The 20,259-nt window shown below is 39.9% G+C and overlaps 3 protein-coding genes and 1 long non-coding RNA gene across 9 annotated transcripts; 3 read left to right on the forward strand and 1 right to left on the reverse strand.

Moving 5' to 3' along the window:
- The first annotated feature begins 1,715 nt into the window (after window positions 1–1,715).
- On the forward strand, window positions 1,716–3,924 carry LOC135651255 (uncharacterized). Its single transcript, XR_010501816.1, has 3 exons — window positions 1,716–2,324; window positions 2,576–2,622; window positions 3,601–3,924. It is a non-coding gene; the product is annotated as an uncharacterized LOC135651255 (long non-coding RNA).
- An 845-nt stretch (window positions 3,925–4,769) lies between these two features.
- LOC135650802 (uncharacterized) lies at window positions 4,770–8,142 on the forward strand. Its single transcript, XM_065170408.1, has 5 exons — window positions 4,770–6,198; window positions 6,297–6,459; window positions 7,037–7,200; window positions 7,433–7,691; window positions 7,761–8,142. The coding sequence occupies exons 1-5, from the start codon at window positions 4,907–4,909 to the stop codon at window positions 7,884–7,886; spliced, it is 2,004 nt and encodes a 667-aa protein (XP_065026480.1). The 5' UTR covers window positions 4,770–4,906; the 3' UTR covers window positions 7,887–8,142.
- A 774-nt stretch (window positions 8,143–8,916) lies between these two features.
- LOC103968643 (annexin Gh1) lies at window positions 8,917–10,603 on the reverse strand. The gene is made up of 5 exons (XM_009381921.3): window positions 10,494–10,603; window positions 10,253–10,398; window positions 9,945–10,163; window positions 9,561–9,773; window positions 8,917–9,473 (listed from the first exon to the last, which is right to left on the reverse strand). The coding sequence occupies exons 1-5, from the start codon at window positions 10,567–10,569 to the stop codon at window positions 9,177–9,179; spliced, it is 951 nt and encodes a 316-aa protein (XP_009380196.2). The 5' UTR covers window positions 10,570–10,603; the 3' UTR covers window positions 8,917–9,176.
- Window positions 10,604–11,114: 511 nt separating this feature from the next.
- On the forward strand, window positions 11,115–20,218 carry LOC135584242 (protein LNK1-like). Of its 6 annotated transcripts, XM_065169606.1 has the most exons (9): window positions 11,225–11,256; window positions 11,527–11,647; window positions 13,691–13,844; window positions 15,578–15,725; window positions 16,016–16,127; window positions 16,223–16,526; window positions 17,597–18,187; window positions 18,571–18,716; window positions 19,757–20,218. In XM_065169606.1, exons 3-9 carry the CDS (start codon window positions 13,791–13,793, stop codon window positions 19,866–19,868), a joined length of 1,467 nt encoding a protein of 488 aa, XP_065025678.1. In that variant the 5' UTR covers window positions 11,225–11,256; window positions 11,527–11,647; window positions 13,691–13,790; the 3' UTR covers window positions 19,869–20,218. The 6 variants fall into 6 exon arrangements, with proteins under 6 accessions (XP_065025680.1, XP_065025678.1, XP_065025682.1 ...); XM_065169608.1 differs by lacking the exon at window positions 13,691–13,844 and having other exon boundaries at window positions 11,115–11,256; XM_065169610.1 differs by lacking the exon at window positions 11,225–11,256 and having other exon boundaries at window positions 13,623–14,372.
- The last annotated feature ends 41 nt before the right edge of the window (window positions 20,219–20,259 follow it).

The following is a 20,259-nucleotide window of genomic DNA, read 5'->3' on the forward strand; positions in this document are numbered from 1 at the left end:
AACATTACATATTCTGTGAGTTAGGCCATGAAAGGGAAGGTGTGCACAACCACAACCACCACCGGCACCAACGTCAACACCACCATGGGTGTAAAGTACTACACCTCGGTTGAGAGAGGAGTAGGAGTCCACTTAAAGCCTTCCCCTTGGGCAACATCTGCGGCTCGGGGTGGGGCTACTGACATGCCTACTAAGCCTCTTTTCCAGCCATTTCATGCGTGGAAAGGTGGTGTCCACTAAACTCCGGCCATTATTGGCGCCTAAGCTTGAATAAAGTAAGCCATGGCAGCTCAAATAATTGGAGGAGAAGATCTCCTCGATCAACCACTCACCTTCATTAATCCCCTGATCATCAATGCTCCAAAACAAATGCATTGAACAAGGGGAGTTTTATATCATCCTTATCAAATGGATGCTTGTCTTCGTACTCAAGACATGTCGCCCGTGGTGCCTACACTCCCTCACCTTGCAGTGGTACTGCAAATGGATTTAAAAGGAAGAAGGGGGTGATGAAGCACAACGGCAGCCACATGCTTGCAGGAGACAGTCCACCGGAGGCACGTCAAACACACATGCAGGCGTAGCGTGGTCCCGAGCGACGTGTTGCTGCATGGCGGCCATCCACTGCATGCAGCAACGCAAAATACGACTGCTTAAAGCTACTACCCGTCTTGCGCTTTCTGTCTGTCTGCTTGTCGAAAGGAGAGTGCCTGCACATGTGACCTTGGATTGCAGCCTCTGCCATGAGAGACCAGGTAGAGCTAGCTAGCACTCGCTCACCATTATCGTCATCATCATCATCATCATCATCACCTTCATGCACGGAAGAGGAAGGTTGGAGTAATGCAGTGATCACATTTAGCTCATGGGAATTCTCGCTGCTACATATATAATCTATGCCTCGCCACAAAGAAAAACAGTCCTGGTGAGTTGTTCTTGTACAAGAGCGGCTGAGGTTGCAAGGAACTTGCTAATCTCACCTGTGGATTGGTTCCTTTCCTCCGTAGTTTTCCTGCAACAAATAAAAACAACAAGGTTTTGCTCTTTCGTGGACACATCCTTCAACCCAGAAAATCTAGCACAAAGGAGATCCAACATTGCTCAAAAACATATAACATCTTAAAAATTACACAGATAATTCTTTTGTTCCTGTGATTTTTCCAAATCTGACCAAAAGTCAAGTCACTACTATACTGGATTGATGATGCACAGGAAACAAACAAGTGAAGGTCAATGGGCTGGAGAAATGAGGCCCAAAGATTACCACTTCTGAGCCCATTCGTACAGCCAGCCTCTCGAACAAACTCGTTTACAGAGTTGTGAACGACCATGAACTCATTAATATAGGCATAAATAAATGATAAAAGATGTGAAAATTATGTACTCGTGTATATTCTTCACGAAACGGTTTTGAAATTGATGCCTTCTGTATTATTTTACCCGATCCAATAATTTAAGTGGGTTGCAGTCAAGTCCGAAGTTGAAGTTAAATCCAACCCGATATCGCAGCGTCTGTTAGGCTGAAATTGGTGTCTATCGACGGCCCCCTATTAAAATCCGACCCGATAACACGTGACGCGACGCATCTTTTTTGGAGTGTAAATTCGCGGTTCATATAGGATTTTGGATCCAATGACATGTTCGGATTCGGGTTTAAATCCGACACCAATTATATTTTGAGAAGGCGGGTTTTGCCCACTGGCGGGTCTGTCCTCTCAATGCCCGACTGGCGGTTTTTGCATGGCTCGAATTGGGAATCTTGAAGCCCTAATTTGAACCATCACCTCCTCCTATTGATTTCAATCCTCGAGACAGTCACCATGCCGAAGGTCCTCGGCACCGGGCAACCTCTACTTCCGGCGGCACCAGGCGGCCGAGTACCCCGTCGAAGATCGCCGTTACCAATTGGCTGAAGACCGCCCGTGGCGCGGCCTCTTCACGAGATCTCCACCTTGGGCTGGCGAAGCAGGTTTACGAGACCGAGCTTCTGGTGTCGGGCCGCGGCCGAAAGACGGTTCCGTTACACAGGGTCATGATCCTGGAAGTGAGCCGGTACTCGGAGAACTATCTGTGTCTAAACTTTGATCCGACGACCGCGACATCTGAGCTTGTCATGTCGATGTTCTTCATGGTCAACGAGAAAGTGAGTTGGTTGGTTGCCAATTTTGGATTTTTGACGGGGAAACAGTAAAAGATATAAATGTTTTCCTATTACATTATTGATATATGTTCTGATTTCCTGAGTTCCGTGAGAATGTGGCTGCATGGATTTGTTTTCATGACCGGAAGGATTCATTCAGGGGGTTCTCCTGCTAATCGAACAGGTTTGATATGTTTCTCTATTGTTCTCGAGTTTATTGAGCTTCTGCCTTGTTTTCAGTATTGGTCTGTCCTTCCATATTGTTCTTATGTACATGGCGAGAGTTGAGATCTCTGTCTTGAAACAACCATGTCCTCATAATCTGACCTCGTGCTTGATTGTTAGTCAAGTTTCGGTTTTTTACTCTCTCTTGTCTTAATAATTCTGGAGCCTTTTCTATTTGCTAACTATTCATTTGATCTGCACACATGTTAGGGAAGAGCTTTACGTATCGCCGAGAAGACAAATTACTTGCTTTTCAGGTATGCTGTCACGATCTTTATAACTCAAATCTAATGAGAGGTAGTACGGCAAGTGAATTTTGTTCCTAAGCTAATCAAGTTTCCTTTCCTCTTTCTGTGCAGTCTTCATGATGTATTTAATAGCTCTTTGGTTTTGCATCCTATCTTAATTTTGTGCTCAACAATTGTCTAATATTCGATGGGTGTATGAGTTTTGCTTGCCTAATTTTGATTAACAGTTTGGCCATCTCAGATCCTTGATTTTTTTTTTTTATAATTAATTTTATAAAAGGTCAATGTTTTTTTCTTAATATCTATGTATAACCATTTGGTAGACTGGTAAGGCAAAAACAATAACCATGGAGACTTGATTTGATAGAAAAAGGTATAACCAGTCAGACTGATATGATGAGACACAGATAAGCAAAAAAATTCAAAATTTCTATGCTTTTATGAAGTATAGAACATTAATCTTATGAAGTATCTGTGCTTCATAAAGCACCCTTAACTCTCATACATGAGGGTGGGACTCTTCCATCATTTGCTTGGTTTTTAGTTGAAATTAGATAAATGAGGCTATTACTATTAGGTGGGAAACTGCTACTTGACATGCCATTTTTATTTACCTTAATGAAAACATGGATTAAACTCCTGCAAGTTTATTTGTGTATGTGTTAGGCTTGTAAACTTGGATTCCAGTTTACCGTGTGCTTCTATTCCTAATGTGTGCCAACGTCAAAGCCTATCAAATGTAATGTTTGCCGGCGCTGTCATTTGCTTATATGTTATGGCATGGTATGCACTATTTACTGTGTCAGTATCTGATTGGCATGGTGCATGTTCTGATGCTTGATGTGTTCTGTAAGATCGTACAATTCTCAATTTCTAGTGTAACATATCGAAAGCTAACAGATTATGATCTGTTTTAAGCAGATGTCCATATCCTTGCTTTTATAACATACTCTTATGCTGAGTACCAATAGAAGTTGTTATCCTCAGGTTTGGTCGCTCATCAAAAGCACCGGGATGATCTAACCTGGTCCGAACCCAAGGTTGAAGCTAGAATCACCCTTGATATGGATCCTAAAGTCAATGAAGGGAGAAATGAATGGGAAGAAGATTCGAGAAGTCGAATCGAGTCTTCGCAAGCTTTCATTCCTGCGACAAACGATGATCATCGACCTCGCCCCCAACTTGGCTTTTTTTTGATAGATTTCATATTCAGAGAGTGAGAGAGAATCTATGTATAGTCGGATCTTCAACAACTTACGATCAGGAAAATATTCTTCTTCTGATGGCTCTTGATCGGAAGAATATTTTTCATTAATGTGGTTATTGCTGAGATAGTGAATTCGATCCAATTGATTTTCTCATAATCTGCTAAGCAGATGCTCTCATGTCAAGTTTTGAGGACAGATAATTTTGTGCTCCTCTATGTGTTTTTGTATTTTGATTCCCAAGTAATTAATAAATTTGGGTTTCAATTAGGGTGAAATTTATACATTATTTTATTGAATAAGAGGAGCAACTTTAGCGACCCCTTTTTTTTCTAATCATAATATTAAATGGGCTCAGCATCTTAGCAATTTTAACACAACAATAACATCAAACAAATCAAGTTAATTAAAAAGTATAACAATAAAACCACAGCCTTTAGCTTAATCAAGATAATTAAAAGTATTAACAAATAAATTTTTAGCTTAGCAACTTATCTATTGAATTCAGGCAATCTGGTCTGACTCGGATCGTGTCGAGTCCCGAACTACTGAATCAGTGGATTAACTAATTCGATAATAGATAATTTTTATTAAAAATAAAATATGTAATATATATATATATATATATATATATATATATATATATATATATATATATATAGCATTAAAAAAATTATAATATAATATAACTATCTTAGGAAAATTTAGACATCTTAGCTAACGAGAAAAAGTCAGAGCATTTAAGTCTTCTTGAGTGTGAAGTCCAACTGATAAGGAGATATTCCAGTGTTAGCAGGCGAAGATATCATGCAGCACAAAATATCTCACAATTATCGGCCATGGTTTTCTGAAAGAACGAGTCTACATGTAACCTCCTCCCTTGTGTGTTGCTAACGAGTCGGTGGAGGTAACCTCACCTCATCCATAAACCCCAATTGCGTCCTTCCATCCGTGTACTGTTTCATCGTCTCCCCTTCTTCTTCCTCTGTGCGCTCGAGCCACCAACTGCTGCGCATCCTAATGCAATCTCCTCTCCCGTCCCATTAATCGCTTGAATCCCCCTTCTGCAAAACCCTTCTCTTGAGGACATGGTGGTGGAGGAGGAGCGGAGAAGCGAGGCCGCCAAGATGGGAAGGCAAGAAGAGAGGGAGATGGAGCTGTTGTTGGATGAGATCCCCCACGCGACGTCCACCCATCGTCGCCTCTTCCATTGCGGCGACGACTGTTGCGTCGACGGCCTCGATGAGTTGCCGCCGCTCTGGGGGCCTGGGTGTCTCCATGGGTGTGGAGCTGGGCTTGACCTTGGCCCCTCCTCCGAAGGGTCCTACTCCTCCTCCTCCTCCTCCCCGTCCGGATCGGGCTTTCTCTCCGGCCGGCTGCCTGCGCCCTCTGCTGCGGAAGAATCCGCCTTGCTCGACAAGCTTCATGATCTCCATCTGGGAGTTGGTCCACGAGAACCAATTGGTCCACCAAATGATCGCTGTGGCTTAGTGATGGAAAGCTTGGTTCCGCGTGGCTATGGCGCTTTTTGGGACCCTGTTCTTCCCAATTCTCTGTCGTTTAATGTGGATAAGAACCCTTCTTTGGATCATTTGATGCAGCATTACTCTGTAGATTCTTGTTCTGCAGATCCGTGGAACGAGAGTTGGCCATGTGGAGCAAAAGAATTGGGCACTAATGGAGTTCTGGGAAGAAGTTCTCACCACAGGGGGAATTATGGGGGGGCTTTTGCCTCCTGTATCGATCAATCTTATCCGATTCCTGATACGTTCTTGCCGTCAGAGAAGATTGGAGTAGATTCCACTTGGAATAGGAAGCCATCGGATGCCTCAAAGTCATATCACGACTCCCCATCGTTGAATGGACGATGTACTGATTCACCCTCTGTTAAACGACCTCAGCCAGTGAGAACTCAGAGAAACATCGAGGCCTTTGGATCCTTTGGATTTGGGGACAGTTCGATCGTACAGGGGAAGGGACTCTGCTACATGAGCAACCGCCGATGTGATGATCCCCGGACCGAAATTAGAATACCACAGTTTGATGAAGAGTTGCATGCGCAAGGAATCTCTGTGAAACTTCCAGCTTTTCCACTGAAGTATGATCATCTGATGGGTGTCAGAGGATGCATGTGCGACATTGCAAAGGACCAGCGTGGCTGTCGGTTCTTGCAGCGGAAGCTTGATGAAGGGAAGCATCAAGTGGATTTGATTTTTAATGGTGTCATTGATCATGCTGTGGAGCTCATGGTCGATCCATTTGGGAATTATCTCATGCAGAAGCTACTGGAAGTATGCAGTGAAGAACAACTGATGGAGATCCTTCTTGTGTTGAAGGAAGATCCAGCTGACTTTGTCAAAATCTCCCTAAACATTCATGGGTGAGTAGCGGCTTGCTTATTGCTTTTCAATAGTTACTTTGCTCATTTAGAGCTTTTGATAGCATTATGGTATAACCTTATTTGGGTATATATTTCAGGACAAGGGCGGTGCAGAAGTTGATAGATACCCTCAAAACTAGGCAGCAAATTGTATTGGTCATATCAGCCATACAACCTGGGTTTCTAGATCTCATCAAGGACTTAAATGGCAGCCATGTGCTACAACATTGCTTGGAATCTTTTGCAGCTGAAGACAACAAGGTAAATTTTCTAGCTGATGAAAAATATTTCATTGCTTGTGTGGTTTGAGATACACATCACCTTGCTTTTTGGTATCTGGTCTGTTTTTGCCTCTTGCACAAGGTAGTCAGTAACACTAGATACTGTCAATAAAAGATATGAATTTGACCTGCTTGTTGCAGGATTGTTGAGGTTGGTACTGCATTTTGGTAAATCATGCCTTTTCCTTTTTTAAAGTTGCCTCCTATAGGTTTGCTTATAGTTTACTTAGGATTTGGCCATCCTCGGTCTAGAAAGTCTCTAAATAAAGCACTATATAAGCAATTGATGACTCGTCTTATTTGGTGAAATTTTTATTTAACTGGTTCTTTTGGTATATCTTCTTTTTTATGTCTCTTTCTATCCTCTTCAGATTCTCTGCTTGTCATTCCCATTATCATTAACCTGTTTGTACTTCTTACAATTCGCAGAAGTAACAATGTTGTAATTTCTTATTTATTTTCTGCTCTTAAATTTTCTACTTTCTTTTACCGAGCTTACATGAGTTAATTTGTACCTTTTGTGATCCACTAATTTTACATGGCATACGCTGTGACAGTTCATCTTTGATGCTGCTACGGAGCATTGTGTTGGAATCGCAACACATCGACATGGATGTTGTGTGTTGCAAAAATATATAGCACATTCTACTGGAGATCATCTGGCAAAGTTGGTTGCAGAAATTTCTGCTAATGGCTATGAGCTTGCTAGGGATCCTTTTGGGTATATACTTCATTCTTAAATCATAGTTTCCATTTTCTGTTGACACATGCAAACCCTCCTGAAACTAAAATAAAATCATTCTAGTTTTTCGGGTCCATAGCTTACATCTTCTACGCTTTTTATTTGATTTTATCTTCTTTGCTTTTTTGGTTTTTCCGAAACCGATTGGTTGCACTAAGTTTTGTCATTGATATTGAACTATCAAATTTATTAGGTCTTTATTCTGTTTCAGAAACTATGTCATCCAATATGTTCTCGATATGAAAAACCCTTTAGCAGTTGCAAACTTGGTAGCTCAATTTGAAGGGAAGTATGTACAGCTTTCCACACAAAAATTTAGCAGTAATGTGGTGGAAAAATGCCTGAAGACTTTTGGCGAAGATGATCAAGCTACTATAATAGTTGAATTGCTTTCGGTCTCTCACTTTGAGCAACTACTGCAAGATCCTTATGCAAACTATGTCATCCAATCTGCTCTCGAAAATTCCAAGGTTTCTACGTCTAACCAATTTAGCTATTATATGAGTCCTTCCTATCCTCATGGACTCTTACCAATGCAGGGTCATCTCCGTGCTGCACTAGAAGAAGCCATATGCCCTCATGCAGGGGCCCTGAGAACCAGTCCTTTCTGCAAGCGAATCTTTTCACGGGCTTTACTGAAGAAGTGTTGTAGAATTGGAAGTTGAGATATCGTTGTCGATAGAATCCACCTGCCATCGAACTCTGGTTGTAAGTTTATAGTTTCTCATTTGTAAAATTGCAAGAGTTGTGATAATAAGCAATTTTGCTCCAAATACTGTCTTTCTGCTGTAATATTCTGCTGTTATGACTGTCCAGTCTATATCGCCCCTTACAGCTGGTGATTGTACAATGTAAAAACCGTACCCTTTTGCCCTTTTGTCGTTGAAATTAATGAAAGATGTGCAGTGCTTTGAATAGTCATTACGAAAATTGTGATCCTTATCCATTTATATATCCTACTCTTTACCAGTGTATTATGCTTCACAGAATAATATGGGTTTTCTGCTAATTGGTAACAAGTTTGTTGTATATGTGAATTGCGGGTTGTAATGTAATTCTTAGAAACTAATTTGAAATCGTGGCTGACGGAACTCTCGTCGTATGTTCACTCTGTAACGATGTCTGAAATCATTACCAGTTATGGAAGCTATAAAATCATTGTGTGAAATTTGTTCTGTTGGATTGTGCATGCTCATTCCATTTTTTCCTTGAGCTATCACCAGGATAAATAATGTTTGCCTCTAAATTTATGTAATTAGCAGATGCTCTCATGCACAGAGCTTTCCAAGAGTCCTAATTTCTAAAACAATTTCTGAAATTAAGCCTCATCAGCCGATGTACTCATCAGGTGCAGTTCTATTACCAACCAACAATAATGAGCGACGGCAAGTTAGAATAATTATATCAACATTGTCATCAGTTTCTCATGTCAACATTGAGGTAAATTACCTGTTGTTAAGAATCTACCACTGATATTAGTTCAGTCTTCTAATATTGCCTCTTGTTAACACAAATTTAGAGTTTTTTTATTGACCAAATAACTCAGAACCTATATCAGCACAAATGCTTCTTATAATTCTGGCTTTGAGTGCCTAAATCACATGAAGTACATCACATGATTTCACAGGTTGAGGTTCCTCTGTGTTCTGGTGATCTCTGGCCTGCATGAAATAGTATCCCCATAAAAGAAAAAGAAGCAAAAACTAAACGTGTGCATGTAACATTTAAAGAACAGAATCTACAAGTTTGCAAATCGAGACATGGAACAGACACCACCGTGGAGAAATTAATACAAGTACTTGGAAGATAATGATGCATAGTTCAGGGTCAACTCTGTAGGTCTACGAGTATTTGTACTGAGCATCTCATAGAACCACAAACATTTTATTCATCACAAAAAAAGATATGAAGTGAGTTGGTAACCAAAACCCAAAAGCATATCTTGATCTCGGAACTCAGGCCCCTTCATGTCCAATCAGTGCAAGAAGGAAGTCCTCAAAATCTCCACTAGTGTCCTTCTTTACAGCACTATCAAGGGCCACACTGTTCCTCTTGTAGTACAGATCCTTGATCTGTTTCATATCCACCTCTGCACGAGTGGTAATGATTCGAGAGAGAGCCCCTTCATCTGTTCCCGTTTTGCTAATGGCAAGCCGGATGACCTTCTCAAGATATCTCTCAGGGCATATAATGCAGCGAATGATGGCCCTCAGTGCTGAAAGGAACTCGTTCTTGGGATCAGCCTTCAAATCCTGTGAATAGCCAATGCCAACAGTAAGCCGTCAGCAATCTTTCAATTAAGACGCACATCCAGCATTTGATGAGTGGTAAACGCCTACCTTATTGATCGGATTGCCAAACTCATTGTGGTAGTCATTGAATGTTGCAAGCAGTTGTGCTTTGCTCCTCGTCGTGAGAATCCTAATCACGTCTTCATGGCTGTAGTCATTATCCTTAATCTTCTGATGCAGTATTTTAGCCTCTGATTTCGACAGGGACTTGTCCACCTCAGCTCCCTCGTAGCGGTATGTGCTTACAAGTGGTACGAGAAGCTACAGAACAAGTGAAGCAATTGAAGTACTTCGTACTCTGAAGGTAAAGCGATTGCTTACAAGAAACATATTGAATTCTATTTAGTTGTTAGCCCCCTGTAAGGTCATACCCAGGCACACCAGGCATTAGATCGAGCAAGATGAGAACCAGCAATCACACGAGGAATTCACCTTTCTGTATTCATCGCGAGTATGAGCCGCGACGTCCTCCTCGAGGCACCGCTTGAACCGAACCTGGTAAGCCCTCTTGGCCGCGAGCAGCTCTTCCGTCTTCCTCACCACCGCGATCTCGATCAACACCCGGTTGCCAGGGCTCCATTTCCTCACGACCTCATTCGCCAGCACGGCGTCCCTCTCCGCCGCGTCCAGCACCCACAGCAGCACCGCTCTCTGCCATGCCAACCCAACGACCGATCAGAAACAAGCGAAAACGAGAGGTTTTTTGGCACAAGTAAAAAAGAAGCAGACAGGGTGCAGACCTCAAAGTCTCGGGTGAGCTCCTTGTCGAGGGGCTTGAGGAGGTCCTCGCCGTAGATCTCGGCGTAGGCGCGGCGGATCTCGCGGCGGTGGGCGGCGGGCCGGTGGGCGAGGACGGAGATGATCAAGCCCTCGTTGGTGCCCCATCCTGGTGGAGGAGAACGAATCGGATCGGTGAGACATCGGGCTCGTGCGAAGGGATCGGAGACCCCGACTCTTTTGGATCAGAGGAGGAGGACAAACCTTCGAAGGCCTTGTGGAGCTGCTCGCAATCCTCCGGTGGGGACGGCAGGGGAGAGGGAAACGTCAGCGTCGACATCTTCTTGGGGAAACCGATCGAAGGTAAAGGAGAAGACGATGTGAGTCTGGCGAGGAAGCAACAAGAGCGGTTTATAACGGCCGGAACGGTCAGCTTGGTGAATCGGTGCGCATATAATATAATATGCGAGAGCAATCACTGCCGTAAATCATTCGACACCGGTCGATAACGATAACCGCCTGATGACATGGACGGTGGAGAATTTACCCACGGTTATCCTTGGGTGGGTACGAGTGGCGGCACGAACCCAATTCTCTCTCTCTCTCTCTCTCTCTCTATATATATATATATATTGTGTTTGACTGAGTAAAGGAGTGCCATGTCATATTTCAATCGATGCTCTTCCCACGTTGTATCTCGTACACAGCTATCAGTGACGTGGCGCATCACTGTTCGTTCACCCTCACGACGTCCTGGCCTAGTGTGTGAGTCACACGCGTGGACGTATGCGTCATCCGTCAGCCAATGAGGAGCACGTAACCGATCTGATCCCCTCCCCTCCTCTCCTCATCCACCAGTTTCCCGGGTGTTGGGCCCCACCGGGATCCTACCATCTCGACTACCAGCCACGAAAAATAAGTAAAAGAAGTAAATAAATAGGTCTGCAAAACCAGAAGTGAAACCAAACGCAAAGAACCCGATCGGGAGCTCTGCAAGAAGAAGCGTCCGACGACGACTTCGGTTAGGGTAAGCTTTTAGGGTTCCTCGATCACTTCCTTTCTTTTTCTTTTTTGTTGATCCTTTTTCTTATTCTGTACTTTTTTGGGATTCTTGTCATCATGTATAGCGATCTTGAGCCTCGATTGTGATTCTTGATCTCGGGCTGCGAGTAGATCTTGCTTGTCGATTAGGGTTTGTGTTGGTCAGTCGTGTGGTGAATGAATCTTGATGTGGATCTACTACTTCCGGAATCTTTCCTTCCTTTTGACGTCAGTTTGTCGTCGTGGTTTCTGGCAGGAACGAATCGAGGAGGTTCATTTGCCCGGTCCGGAAACTTTGAGATCGGATCCAACGAACTCGTACAGTTTTTTTCGGGCATAGAGTCATGAAGCGAGGTTTGGACTGGAGCATCTATGAGGTATTTAGTCTTGCTAAATCCGCACCATCATTTTATTACTGTCTCCTTGTTTTCTTGTTGATGATTGATGAGATTGGTAGTTTGGGCATCGCTTTTGGTGATGATTCATGAAGGGGATGGATGAAAAATCAACCGCTATTGCTTTATGTCCACAGATGGTTATCCGTTATTGATTGCAGAAATGGTTGTGACAAGCACTGAAAGAATTTTGTGAAAAATCATTATGAATATATGTATTTATAATCATGACATTCAGAAGTTTGGTAGAGTTTTATATTAACAAGCTATTGTAGACTGAAGCAACAGTTTGTTTCGAGATCGATTAAGAACAGTAGAAGGGAAGAGTCTCCAACTGCAGTAACTCCAACTTCTTGCAATCAACTCCAGATACAATATTTGAATATTTAAATACACGTCTCTTGTCCTCTTATGATATTAAAATCTTGTGAAGATACGGATATATATTACACATATGTGTGTGTATTTATGATATTCACAGGTTAGGCATTGGGCTAGATGCATAAGTTATCATAGACTGAAATGCTACAATGTTGTTGCAAGGTCGATCAAGAACACTTGAAGAAACAATTTCTAACTGCAGTCACTCAAATTCTTCACAATCACCTCCAGGGACAATACTTTGAAGTTAGAACCTCACAAACACCGCTCCCTTTCTGACATGCTATTTGTGTTATGTCTGGATCTAGGACTGGCTCTTGTTTATGGGTCAGGGTAATAGGTTTTTTAACCCATCAGCAATTCCTGTTTATCCCCGGTACAGATAAGTACTGGATCCATACTGATAGCATGCTCTGACCGAGGACTCTGACCTCTGACTCATAATCCCTTGTCACCCTGACTAAAGAAAAATTAAACAGTTGGAACCAGACAACCAATGGATTAAATCATATTCATTTGTACCGGCTAAGAAGATGTGAGCATATTCTTTATTGGTATAGCTGATCAGTTTCATTGTTTAATCTCACCAATCCATCTGATTTGTGCTGCAGAGCACAATTCCAAAATGAGGACATTTTGAAAATATTTGATCAAGTTTCTCTAACTCAATTGTTGTCCAGTTGGATCTTGTGAGTGATTAACCCTGAAAGATTTGGATGCTTTCTCACACAAAGTGCCAAAATTAGATTAATGGTTTTCTGCAAGTTAATAAAACACATGTTCTTTGAATATATAACATAATGTGGATTCATGTAAGTTCCCTCTCCTCGCTCATTTTGCTTCTGCTAGAAGAGATTCCCACTCTATTTTCATCCGATAATCCATTACGGAAGATCAACCAAAACTACAAAACACGCTGCTATAGTTTTGATTGTTTCAGAGTGTGTAGGATACCTAACAACTAAATAATTGAGGAAAAATTAAGAATAAATTCCAAAATTTTGTTGACACATGTTATGATCGTAACAAAGTTTCTAGTGGCACCAAACAATGCTTTGTTCAGATAAGATTTCTTCTACACTTTCTAGTGTGGGAACTTGTTGTGCCTTCTAATGCTATTGCAAATTGCAGCAGGAGAGCCTTTTGCTCATTATAAAACTATTCTGCTTCTCTAACTCATGTAAATGGGCAATAATTCTGATATGGGCTTTCTTAGTTTATCCACAACTTCATAAACATTCATGATTGTTCGGAATTTATTTCACTACTTCATGTCTGCACATCCTTTGCTTCTTTATGTCCTATTACTTCTTATTATACATTGCCTTTAAATGTTTTTCTATCTTTAGATGAATCACATTGCAAGTTTTGACATGCTTCCTGTAGTTTCATTTTTTTCAAATATCTATTCCATATTTATTAAATTATTGTCAACTAAGTGGCAAAAGCTAGAGATTTACAGAGGGAAAATATAAACATTGTTGGTTATGGTGGATAGACAGTATTTATGGACATAAGGATGCCTTTTTCTTTTCTTCATGTCATCATCATAGGAAAGCCTTTGATCATTTTGCAGGTTCAGCCAATCAGCTTTATATTCAGTATGATGACCAACTAAGCCTGATTCTGAAACCACTATTTCAGGGGCTTGGTCATATCTTTGTGGGATCCGTCAGGATGGTTTCTCTAGATTCAGACAAGTTCAAGTTATTCCCAAAAAGAGATCCTCTATCTTAATTGGTCAATGAGGCTGATTTGGACCAATCCTGTTCCTAATCCAAAATTTCCTGTGGCCTATGTAATAATTAATCTCGTTTTTTTGTTACTGTTTAAACTGTGATAGATATTTAAGATGGTTTAGCCTGGAACAATTGTGAATTTTTTGTCAACTTGATATAGCTCAGATGTTTTGCTACTTGGAAAGCACTTGAGGCTAATTCATGCATCAGTAGAATTTTATGAAGTCCATTTTTTCTACTGATTTATGATTGTTCCATGGTGTGCGCCGTTGATATTGTCGTCATAAAATGGACTCAGCTTTTCTATTTTAGTAAATGTAAGGATTGTTGTTTGGATGTAGAGGATTGTTATATGTTCCTCCTTTTGTCCTAGTAATGCCACTTTTCTTCTGTTTTTCCTTCCATACTCCATCTATTGTCTTAAAACCTCCATATTCAATATTTCAAGAAAAAGGCCTAATGCTATGTTTTTTATTTTATGGGTCATCTGCATATCTGCAGGCTAACCTTGGCACCATGGTGAGACTGCTTCTTTGTAACCTAGGTAAATAGGGTTCGAGACACGAAGATGGTTTCTTTGCTTGCAGGTTAAGACTACATACATTAACCCTGAATTAGTAGGGGTCCCATGTGCTCCACCACCTTTTTTTATGCATCCACATATCTGATACTTTAATATTCAGAATGATATGTCTTTGAAATAAATATTTACAACTAGTAGTGCAAAAGATTATTCAAACACAGGTCCAAAGAAACCTTATGAAGAATTCCTTATCAGCATGGGGCCTGCTATAGAACACAATGCTACATCAAGAAGGCACTGTGAAAAAATTCATGAAGTTCTGCAACTAGTTGTCTTACTGATGATATCAATTAACCAAAGAATGTTTCTAAATTTTCTGGAAACTTTTTTTAAGAGAGAAATTACCCAAAATTGTAATCATCCAGCCACAGGGTTTTCTGTGGAGCACAACCCCACATCAAGAAGTCTCCATGAAAAATCTGAGAAATTTCTTTGATTAATCACCTGGACTTGCTTTGGCTTACATTGATATCAATTATCTAAAGGTTGTTGCCAAGTGGCAATCAAAGTGTGTTGATGCAAGAGAGAAATTAACAAAAATTATTAATGCTAGATTGTTAATAGACCTTAGTAACCATCTTTGAGCTCATTCAATTTAAGTAGGTAACAACAGCCTTTTATAGTTCTTCTTGCGTTGTAATGATATGAAGGAAGATCAATTGATAAGCTTTGCCATTTGCACAAAATCACAAATATGCTGATATCCAGCTGATGCAACACAACTTTATGAACTTTTATTGCAATATTATTATCTCTACTTCAGCTTAACTTTCTACCTTGAACCGCCTTTTTTCTTTTGTAATCCATAATGTGGCTTTTGTCATGCCACAAACTGCCTTTCTTTCAAAGATGCCGACTACATGTCATTGATGTAATTGATTTGGTGGTAGCAGATGCAAGACTACTTAAATATTCCTTTTTCCATTGAAATGCAATCTGAAATAGAAGGACGAAGGTTCTATTTTAGATGTGGATTATCCATTAGCATTCTATGCCATTATCATTTACTTACCTAAATTCCTGTATCTTTTATCTACTTTATCACTGTCTGGAACTGGTCTTTGCTTATGGCCTTCTTTTGGTATAATGTTATATTAAGAACAGGTGAGATATCGTGTCAACTCATTTGTCCTCTGTAGACTTCTGCCTCTGATGTCCATTGACTTTAGTAATCCAAGAGATACTAAGTTTATCATTATCTTTTTGCAGCTTGGAGAAAAAGTTTGGGATGACTTTGCTAAGGGTGACGATCATGTAGTGTCTGCTGAAAATCGTGAAGTTCCAGATCTATCAGCGATTCTGTTTGATAACAACAAGAAGTCACGACACGAGCCAGATTTTGAAAAGAGCAACTACGGTAAGGTTTTGCCTAAAACTGTTGTTTGGAGAAAAAGACAAGACATATTCTATTTTATAAATAATGATATATCTGATATGAATGTGAATCCATTGCCTCATGCATCTGAGAATGTATTTTTGGCACCATGATATCCACATTTCCACATTATCACCACATGATGTTGGAATCTCTAATATATTCATCGAAGATTGCATTACCATATGAAGATAGTGAATGTTCTGCACAAAAGGAATCTATTTTTAGTAGCTGCAAGAGCTGCCATTTCTCACATGATAATGATTCTCCAGCTGCTGATAATCTAATCCCCGGTGGGCACGATCACAACTCTGTCTTGAAAGATCTCACTTTCCATGAGTGGCCTGATATTGACAATTTTGAGGATGTTGAGAGAATGTTCAGGTAGATAAAAAATTGTTAATGCTTTTTTCTATGGTGCTTTTGAATTTCACAATGGACTTCATATTAACGCTTTTTTTTCTTTGACTTTCTTGGAGAAATTGTGATTCTACATTTGGACAAAGTCATGTAAGTTGTGTTGGTGGGATATCGTGGTTGGCATCTTCATCTAATACTGTTGATGGTTCTGGAGCTTCTAACCTAGCAGCCTTATCGTCATCATGTCCAGAGCTGGGTTTGCCGAATGATACATTGGAAGAGAGTTATGCAAAGACCATGTGTTTTCCTAAATTTGATCCATCAGCTACTGATGCTACATCAGCTAGTGTTGATTGTCACTCTAACAGTGGTTGCCTGGGGAATGATGCAGAAGTTGAGGGCATATCCGTGTCCAAAGAACAGGTCAGAAACAAACTGTGCTTCTAATAATTTAAGCAATTGATGTCCAGTTTATTCATTCAATTTTGTGGTTGCTTCTAGCTTCGACATTATCTCTTACTATGATAATGTCTAAGTATGTATTTACTGGTAAATGATGGAGGACATAAGCTGCAATTAGTAATTTGCATGAACAATTTCATGTAAATTACTAATATTTCCAAGGTCTGCTGTTAACAAGTTGTCTCAGGATGTTTTTTTCTGGTAAATGATGGAGGACATATTGACCACTGTTCTGATAATTGTCAAATTGTTCATCTCTAAACCTGATGGATGATACCTTCATTAAATTACCTGGACAGTGTTCAAAAATTGATTTTACCACTTGTCCTTATTGCGCATACAGTGTGTCTGTGTCATAACAATTTCCATTTGCTCTGTTGAACAATTTGGTATATAATCTGTGTCATTGATATATTTCCTTTTGGGGGGGTTTTATTTGAATTTTTACTGCATAGCTGCATACTATGTCGTGTGCTTTGCATTTCCTCCAAGTACATTTGGATGCAAACTTGTTGGGTCATTCAAGTCAATAAAGTGTTACCAACTATGTCATACCATGGCATCAAGGTACTTTCACAAAGGCTTGTGCATGCCAAAGACACCTCAAGGCTCAAACTCCTCTGCCTGAAATGACATCAGCAGGAGTATGTAGGCTTGGAGAGACTGGGAGAGAAACAGTTAGAGTGGCTGCCATGATGCATGTGAGAGAGATGGAGCAAACGTGAGGGTTTTGCTCTTTGCTGTGTATGTAATTTGTACATTTTCTTTACTGTCAACTATGTCTGGTTGCTTGATGCTCGAAAATAAGCCTGTGTATTCTTTTGGCCTTGGGCCAATCGATAATTGTTTAGCCCAACAAAAAGAAATTACAAAAAATTAGAAATTTTAAATAAATCTGCCCATTCTATAATTGTATTCTCTTTATTTGATTTTGGTAATAAATGATAGTACATGAGGAGATAATTTTTTTTTTGAATATTGTGTTTTTCTACATTGCCTTTCCTGATCTTTTATCTGATAAACATGTACAGATTAAAAGTCAATACTCATCGGAGGATGATGCAATGCAAAGATGCTTAAATCAGATGGTTCCAACCTCAGCTGTTACCACTCATACAGATTCTTTTCAGTACTTTCCAGAGCGAAACCGTTTCTTTGGATGCCCTTCTAGTAGTTACTTGAACAATTTCAATTCTCATGCCCAAGTGGATTACAGCTTTCCTGCAGATCGGATCCCACAAACACAATCAACATCATCAAGTGTCAATTTTGAGAATGAGACTCATCATATGACATCATTTGAGCATTTCCCATATCAATCATCAACGCCTCCAGCAATGCCACTAGATCTCAGGATGGAAAAGCTACCAGAAAAGCAGTCATATGCTCCAGTACTTATGGAACACTGCCATCACGATGCAGTCAGAAATAAATCTTCAGTTCTGAAGAATAAATCTCTACATGCTACAGCAAGTGAGAGTTCACAAGAACTTGATAGTGTTCCAATAGCTGGGAGAAAATCTACAATAGGACAACAAAACTCTTTAGTGAGATCTGTTTCTTCGGATGACATCTCAGCAGAAGCAATGAGTTTCCAGCAGCTTTGGCATGTTATGGATCAGGTATTTAATCACTTAAAAAGTACAACTTGACATAACTTTGTGTTTTTCCATAGTCCTTAAATATAATTAGTATATTAGTTGCATATAACTATACAAACTCCAAAAGAATCAGTAGTTGTTATTTGTGCTTCAACATAAAATTTTAAAATTGGGATGATCCAGCTCTGTTGATGTTAAAATTTGGCATGTTCCTTGACATGGTTAGCTGTTTTTATGTCCTTCAGAGAAGATGGAATACAACCTAATGTGCTATCTTTGGTTTGTAATTACTTTCTAAGCTGTGAATAATATATCTCCTCTTCTTAAGATACATTCTCATCTTCTGCAAGAATAATTGTTCTTTTGACCTTCAGTAAACCATAGCTTCTTCATTTCTATTTCAGTTGGATGATGGAACTAAGTGCTGCATCAGAGATAGTCTATACCGTTTAGCAAGGAGTACCATACCAAGAAATGTTCTTGATAGAAGCAATAGTTGCCGCGGAAGTATGGACGAGAGTAAAATTCTGGGTGCAGCAGTATGGCCTAGGTATGATTACTTTTCTGATGTTCTATAATAATCCTTTTAAATGCACTAGCATTGTAGATTTTTCGAAGTTTTGAAGTTGTTTTGCTGAAAGATTTTCATGCCTAATTGCTTGTTTTTTGCTCTAATCTGGGAGTTACTATATTATTACTGATGGGACATATGACCTCCAATCATGTATTGAACTTGTCTTATACTTTTTTTTCCCTCTATTCTGGGAATTAGGTATGTAAACTGCAAATTCTTTGCGTGAACATTGTCATAATACTCACGTGATGGACTCTCAAAATAATTGTTGCTCAATAATTTGACAACAAAATAATTGTTGCATTAGGTTTTTTTTTTAGTTTCGATTGTTTAGTTGTGTTTCAATAAAATAACACTTGGGAAATAAAAACCTTTTCCAATTTCGAGAGGACAAACCAAACAGATGGATATATGAGCAAGTGTAATCTGTGTTAAATCTATTAATATTTTTCTTAGGTGGTTTAATGAATAAAAAGCATATACAGTACTGGCGATACAATATTTCGAAAACTGGGTGTTTCTAGAACTGAATGTACGGAGACGGATAGTTGTTGAGACTTTATAGCAGATGTTGGAGAAATGCATGTTGACAGTAATACTTTTTGGGTGCATGGACCCCATCTGAATTAATTTTATGTCCAATTTGTTATTCATAAAAAAATATGTCCCATGCTCAGTGGAGGAAGGTTGGATTCAGGTAAATAAGATTGTTAAGGTGTGTGAATCAAATTAGAGATGCTTTAGTAAAATTAGCGACATATTACAAATGCGTTAGGTTCTGAGAGTAAGAAACGTAGATAATGCGTTCAAACTGCAGATATTACAAATGACAAAGATTAGCCATAATATGTAAGCTGTATACATCTTTTTCCGGCATTGAGTTGTTACAGTCGCCTCGAATCTTTTTCTGGCATTATCTTTTGAACCAGCATGGTAACTTTGCCTCTTATATTTTTTGCTTTTGACGACAACAATAGTATGATGACCCCTGATTTATTTTGGTGTGGGTGTTGAAGCAGATGTGCAGAAATTAAGGTGGAAACTGCAACAAATCCAATAGACCGATCTGTAGCTCATCTACTATTCCAGAGGCCTCCAGTATCATTCAAATCTCTGATTAAGAGTTAAAAACCTTTTCTATTTTATATCTAACAAGGCGAAAGTCAGTTGGGACAGTTGTAGAAGAATCAGCTTACGGGACCAAGTAGGTTAGTCGTGCAGCCACAGCATTGCAATGCATGGGGTATCGTATCATCTCGTCTCCAGTGTATAAAATGTGAGTTTTGGTCGCTCAACGCGTGCAGCCGCAGCTTTTGAGTTTTTGAGTGCCATAATCCGTGGAACACAATCCCTGAAGACTTTCTCATACTCATACTGCATGTTTTACCTTTGTATGGTGATTATGTTTACTTTAAAACTGTGATCCTTAAAGACAAAAAAAAAAAAAAGAAATCAACCGGCTAGTTTGCCAGGAACAACGCTCTGTTCAATGATCATGACATGGGAATTCATCATGCTC

Source organism: Musa acuminata, chromosome BXJ3-10, assembly GCF_036884655.1.
Source record: "Musa acuminata AAA Group cultivar baxijiao chromosome BXJ3-10, Cavendish_Baxijiao_AAA, whole genome shotgun sequence".
NCBI lineage: Eukaryota > Viridiplantae > Streptophyta > Magnoliopsida > Zingiberales > Musaceae > Musa > Musa acuminata.

What these genes read in the sequence shown, in the direction of transcription:
- LOC103968643 (XM_009381921.3), bottom strand. Translation starts at nt 10,569, where the DNA reads ATGTCGACGCTGACGTTTCCCTCTCCCCTGCCGTCCCCACCGGAGGAT. An exon ending in GCTCCACAAGGCCTTCGAAG is followed by an intron (nt 10,399 to 10,493) that starts GTTTGTCCTCCT and finishes CTCCTCCACCAG; the next exon opens with GATGGGGCACCAACGAGGGC. An exon ending in AGCTCACCCGAGACTTTGAG is followed by an intron (nt 10,164 to 10,252) that starts GTCTGCACCCTG and finishes TTGGCATGGCAG; the next exon opens with AGAGCGGTGCTGCTGTGGGT.
- LOC135650802 (XM_065170408.1), top strand. Translation starts at nt 4,907, where the DNA reads ATGGTGGTGGAGGAGGAGCGGAGAAGCGAGGCCGCCAAGATGGGAAGG. An exon ending in ATCTCCCTAAACATTCATGG is followed by an intron (nt 6,199 to 6,296) that starts GTGAGTAGCGGC and finishes TATATATTTCAG; the next exon opens with GACAAGGGCGGTGCAGAAGT. An exon ending in CTTGCTAGGGATCCTTTTGG is followed by an intron (nt 7,201 to 7,432) that starts GTATATACTTCA and finishes ATTCTGTTTCAG; the next exon opens with AAACTATGTCATCCAATATG.
- LOC135584242 (XM_065169606.1), top strand. Translation starts at nt 13,791, where the DNA reads ATGAGGCTGATTTGGACCAATCCTGTTCCTAATCCAAAATTTCCTGTG. An exon ending in GATGTTGAGAGAATGTTCAG is followed by an intron (nt 16,128 to 16,222) that starts GTAGATAAAAAA and finishes ACTTTCTTGGAG; the next exon opens with AAATTGTGATTCTACATTTG. An exon ending in TTTGGCATGTTATGGATCAG is followed by an intron (nt 18,188 to 18,570) that starts GTATTTAATCAC and finishes TTTCTATTTCAG; the next exon opens with TTGGATGATGGAACTAAGTG.